The sequence below is a fragment of the Microtus oregoni genome, unplaced genomic scaffold (assembly GCF_018167655.1).
Source record: "Microtus oregoni isolate MIOR12 unplaced genomic scaffold, Mior012 000025F_ref0000491, whole genome shotgun sequence".
Lineage (NCBI taxonomy): Eukaryota > Metazoa > Chordata > Mammalia > Rodentia > Cricetidae > Microtus > Microtus oregoni.
The window spans coordinates 32,307,327-32,313,326 of NW_024543084.1; the positions used below are offsets into that span (position 1 = coordinate 32,307,327).

At 35.1% G+C, this 6,000-nt stretch overlaps 1 protein-coding gene across 2 annotated transcripts in view; it reads left to right on the top strand.

Moving 5' to 3' along the window:
- The window catches only part of Tll1 (tolloid like 1), a 174,474-nt gene extending 168,695 nt beyond the window's left edge, over positions 1 to 5,779 (top strand). For both annotated transcript variants that reach the window (XM_041674619.1, XM_041674620.1), the window contains 2 exons: positions 1,455 to 1,705; positions 2,817 to 5,779. In XM_041674619.1, the coding sequence (XP_041530553.1) occupies positions 1,455 to 1,705; positions 2,817 to 2,951 (386 nt within the window). In that variant the 3' untranslated portion in view covers positions 2,952 to 5,779. The remainder of the gene's footprint in view (positions 1 to 1,454; positions 1,706 to 2,816) is intronic.
- The last annotated feature ends 221 nt before the right edge of the window (positions 5,780 to 6,000 follow it).

Here is a 6,000-nt window from a genome sequence, read left to right on the forward strand (position 1 = left end):
TCCTGGTCCACTGCTGTAATCATCTCCTTGTGCAGCATCCTATCTTTTAAGTTCAGTTCCATAGCTTTCTACCAACATGTATTTTGGCATTTGCTCCGAACAACGGGAAATTGTCAAATATTAGGTTGACTTGAGCTTGAATAACAAGGAAAAGTAGAAAGCAATAAATCACCATCGTGATATAGTTTATTTTATGATGATGAATTTCTCTCTGAGCTTACAAATTTCATACCACTGGTGTACATAATATCCAATGGTATTTTAAAACTCTTACCTGGTAGACACTGCTTCCTCTATCGGTTTAAAGATTAGACCATTTTTTTTGTATTTATTACTATAAACAGAGATTTATGAGCACCAAGAAATGACTCAACCTGATGAACAAGAATGAACCCCTTTTTTTAGTACTCTAGATGGTTCTCAAACCTCACATTGTACCACGTGTAGTAAAACAGGAATTGACAACTTTGTTATGTTTAGGTTCATAAGCCTTCAAGTGTCTTTTCACATTTTGTCTTAATATTTTACTCTTAAGTGTCCTTCCAGTCTGAGACTGACAGAGGAGTGCCTCTGTAGCAGGCCTTCCACATAAACACCCTCCATGTCTCTGCCACCCGGAATCCAGTTCTTCCTGACCCCATAGAGTCATTGTAGTTAAAGTGCTGACAGCTTTTAAAGCTTGGAAACCATGTCAACCTATCAGTTACATAGAACTTTGATAATAGGTATTTATTAAATCAGAAACTTCAGCCCACTGGTTCACATAATTATACTTTGATATCAACTATATTTTTAAAATTCATTTAATATATATATATATATATATATATATATATATATATATATATAACTCTTTGGCCTGTATACATGTATGTGTACCACATGCATGTCTGGTGCCTGTTCAGGGTAGGACAGGGTATCAGATGCCCTAGAACTAGAGTTACAGAAGATTGTGAGCTACCTTGTGGGTGCTTGAAATTGAATCCAGATTATCTAGAACAGCAGTCAGTACTCTTAACTACTGAATCATTTATAGCCCTAAACCAGATGTATTTTTTCACATGGTGTTTTGCTTAGTTTTCTTAGTGCTGAGGGTTGTCACAGATGCTGGGAAAACTCTCAGGGGCTGGCAAACTTACTTTCCCTCAACATTATTGCATCTCATTATGTATTACTATGTTTACAGGTACATTTGTTGTCAGGCATTTAGGTCTCCTGATGCTTCTATTTAATATCTGTTATAACAAATTAGGGGCCCTGACCACAATGAACTTCTAAACAGTTTCTGGATCACCTTTCTTTAAGTTAGACAAGATAAAAGACTTTGCTATCACAGCTCTATTTCCTTGATGCATTTCCCAAATGCTGCATCTGGAAACTGGAGTCAGAGATTGGTTACATTCCACGTGGAAGTTCACCAAGCTTATTCATTTCCTCTTTCTTTTTTTGAACAGAGTGTGGTGGTCGATTGAAGGCAGAGCGCAAACCCAGAGACTTGTATTCCCATGCTCAGTTTGGTGATAATAACTACCCAGGACAAGTTGACTGTGAATGGTTGTTAGTATCAGAACGAGGCTCTCGACTTGAGCTGTCCTTCCAGATGTTTGAAATAGAAGAAGAAGCTGACTGTGGCTATGACTATGTTGAAATCTTTGATGGTCTCAATTCAAAAGCTGTGGGTCTTGGTAGATTCTGTGGATCTGGGGTAAGTTCATCACCAACAGATTTCCGTAGTCAATTTCTTGTAAATTAGTGGCTTGTGCATATAATATTTACAAATCGGAAACATTCTTGAAATAATTATTCATGTTGTATTATTATCAATGCCTTGACAAAAATAAACATGACTCTTCTTTTTTCCTGTTTCTCCATTTCTATTAAGTTTACATTATAATTCACACGAGTAGATGAAAATAGTTGTTCTAGTTTCTTGTCCCTTTCCATATTCTAACTTTTCATTGTGCAATAAATATTCAAATGCTTAATAATCTAAAAACAACGTATCTTAATACACAGCCTTGTCAATGTTGTTTTTTCCTAAATTAAATCATAAGAGAAAGGAAAGAAAAGTCATATTGCTTCAGATCTCATTCTCTTCTTTAGAAATCCCTCTGGTCAGAGCACCAGGGTCAGCTATTCATGCTGGTCCAGCCAAGCCCAATGCTGCTCCACTCTTCTGCATGCACAGATGGAGTTCAGAGACAGACAGTGGGGAGGTCACATGAGACAATGGAATGAGAAACACTTATGGTTTTCCTTATTTACCCTGGGACTCACTGCACTCAAATCAAAGCTCTTCTGAATGTGTTTTTTGCATGAAATGACAATAGAGACAACTTTCTGGGAGTCAACACCTATTTATGAATTAAATAATAATAATATCAAAGTTATACCCAAGAAACACTTGAAACAAAAATATTCTTTAGAATTAATTTGATCATTAAAAGAGGGAGAAAGGAAATATTTAGATTCTACAATTGGCTCCGTTCATAATAAGCACTTAAGAAATAAATATCTCTTTACTTTTTTGTAATCTCGGTTGTTTACAATATAATTCAAAGCAACATGAATTAAAGGTTTTTTTTAAAGAGACCAGGTTTTAGTGAAAATTCTGGAATTTAGAAGTGAACTAAAATATCCTTTATGAGATTTCAGTATTGCATTTCTTTCCTAAATGTCGTGTGAAAAGAAATTTAGCATAACTTCTTTCCTAGGTTCTTGCATGGACTGAATTATTAGAACATGTGCATAACATTGATGAAATAATTTCTTAGTCTATGATTCATTAGTTTCTGTTTCATTTGCTTTCTTTTCAGCCAGCAGAAGAAATCTACTCAATTGGAGGTGCAGTATTAATTCATTTTCACACAGACGACACTATCAACAAGAAAGGATTTTATATAAGATACAAAAGTATAAGGTACCCAGAGACTATGCATGTTGAGAACTAATGTGGACCCTCTCTCAGAACAAAAAGGAATGAGTATAAGGAAAGAAGACATTTTTAAAATTGACAATATTAGTACAAATGTTTTATATAATGAGTTTGAACAAAAGAGAACCGCAAGACTAGAGTTATCTCTGGAATGAAAGCGAACTTTCCAGGAAACCAGGTGGTTTGAAAGTCATGCCTGGTGATTAATAAAGGTTGTGGAAGGCTATCACATGCTTCAAGGAAGATTAACAGCTTGAAATATATGCCTCACACTTTGGACAGTTTACTTCAGGGGCTGTGATTCTCTGGAGTGGTTTCTTGACTACTCTTTCAAGATCTGAGGACATACAATTATCAAACAGATCATAACTTGGAAACCTACTTCTTGGGTATTAGCAGGTTTGCTTAGACATTGTTGGTCAGTCCCAGTGTAAACCAAATCCATGTAAAGTGATGTGGAATAACGGTCTTTGGAAGGTGGCTTGTCCTTTAAATGTAGGTGTGTGTGTGTGTGTGTGTGTGTGTGTGTGTTTGTGTTTGGAAACTGGAATATTTCATCTTCATTATTTTCAAATGTGGGCCAGCTTAACCTCTTCATAAGAATGATTTTGTGACCACTTTGTTGAATCTATGTCATGGGAAGTCTGTAGTGTTTGTAATGCAGTTAATCTCTTGATATCATATTCATTACTGAATCACATCCAGTTCACTAGTAAATTCATTTCTCATTGGGGAAGTACTGAATAGTCATACCAAACCCAAGAAACCCACCATGTCTTATGAACCTTTAAGGAAAGCTCTAACGAGGTGTGTGCAGCCATCTTCCAAATGACTGCCTGTATGGATATTACTCCAGTTACTACTACTGCTGCTATGATCTTTCTTTTATTGTTTGTGTGTTGATGTTTTATTGTTATTGTCGTTATTACTGTATTTAAAAATGATCAGATGAAGTGGAAGCAGAGTTTGAGAGACATGAAATCTCTCTCCCTTTTTGTTCTCTTCTTGAGATTCAGTTTAAAAAAATACAATATTGGGTGGAAAACGATTTGTTTCTGAAATGTTTCCTATGGTGCTATTCCATAAACATTAAAACAGCAACAACATGTTTCTGACCTTTGAGCCAAATGCCTGTATACTCTGAATGCTTCCCTGTATGCGGCTGGAAAAGAAAATTACAGACTGTTTAGATATATCAAGAGTGTATCATGGCGAGGACAAAGTTTGTCCTGTGGAAAAACTACTTCCAATGCCTTAGAATTCTTGCTCATAATCCATCAAATCTGCTTAATGCACACCTCTTGAAATGTTGGCCATCAGAGCATACGTTAGTCACCAACTCCAAAAAAATCCATTTCCATAACAATGACGTTGGATTCATATAGATACATTTGCGTATGTACATCCTAACCTGCTTTGTTGTAGAAAATGTAATTTTAGGATAAATGTTTTGCTTTATTGCCCTGTGTGTTTTTTATATTAATGTATGTATATGTGAGGCTTTGAGTGAGTGTGTCTGTTAGAAGGTGAAGCGCTATGGGTGGTTGAGAAGTTTAATTCTGTGTGCCAAGCTGTGCTAGGACCATGTTTGAAGTAGCACCCTATAAAGTTTCATAGACATCTAATGGAGAGTTCTAATCACCATCAATCCCTTCAAAGAAAGGTTCCTTCCCTTAGATGATCTATTTTGAATTTTTTTATGTTGCTGTGCAAAGGAGCATTTTTTTTTCTCAATTGTCCACAAACTCTCATTGTCTGGGAAATAAAAGGGGTAATATTTTGTTATTTTTACAAAATTAAACTCTGCATCTAGATATAACACTTTATTTCTTTTCTCAATTTTCCCTTGAGCAATCTTTTTCTACTTATGACTTACAAAATGTAAATACAGTTTTTGAACCAATGTTTGGATCTCATTGAATGTTGCCTTCAGAATATGTATGTGTTGCCTGGAATGTGGATGAGCCACTCAGTGGAGATGATTTGCTCTGATAACTACTTCCATATTTTATCACTCATCCTCACCTAGCTAAGATATGCCCACAATGTGGAAGAGGAGAGAAAAAGACACTCACCTGAAAGTGTTTTGCACTGCTCAGGGCCTTGTGTAGGCATGAACTAGCTCCTAATCTCCATGCATGCTACTCTTTAGTGACCACTGAAATAGACCATGAGGTGCAGAAAATGAGAGCTAATGATAGGTTGCTTCCCAGGATCATAGATGAAGGTAGATGTAGAAACTCAGTCTGTGTGCTATCAGTAGTCTGTGCTGACTCTACAACAAGATTTGATCCCGTTACACATGAACAGTAGGATTTTTAAATTATGAAGCTTTCCCCACAAAACAAATTTCAGGTGCAAATTAGATAGTTTGTGGTTGGTGGTAATGTTTTCCTTTTGGCAACGGCATGGAGATTAGAATGTCAACTGCACAAAGATGTCCTTATGCAACAAAATTCTACTAAAAGTTAAAGTGACACTGTAGCTTGGTGTTAGTGAGCTTTTTATTAAAATTACTATATTAAATTATTTATGTGTCATTGTGGGGAAGATATAGCTATTTTAAGGAATAGCCCAGAAACTCCAATTGATACCCAATAAGCCACAATGAACTAAGCTTGAGACAGCTAGGACATTGTAGAAAGTCTGATGTAATAGTTTAGATCATTGACATAGATATTAACTTTATTGTGATATTGTTTCAGAAATTAGACAGTAACAGATTATTTTTAATTTAAGTCAGTATTTGCCTTAAATGTGTTGTTAAATGAAACTAGAGACACCATCATTGCTGTTTTGCTCCTAAGTATTATTGTTCTAGCATTTTATTAAATTAATTTTGTAAATTATTTTATACCTCTACAATATGTTTGTTGTGCTTTATATTTGCAAAGTTTCTGAATACCTTATGATTTTCTGTACAGACACAGCAGAAAACTACCTTTTTAAAGATTATTTTATTATGTTTATTATGAAGAGAACCCCAATACTGACTTCAACTAGTTGTACAAAACATTTATTTATTTTTTTAAATTTTTTTTATTGAGAAAAGGAAAAAAAAAGTT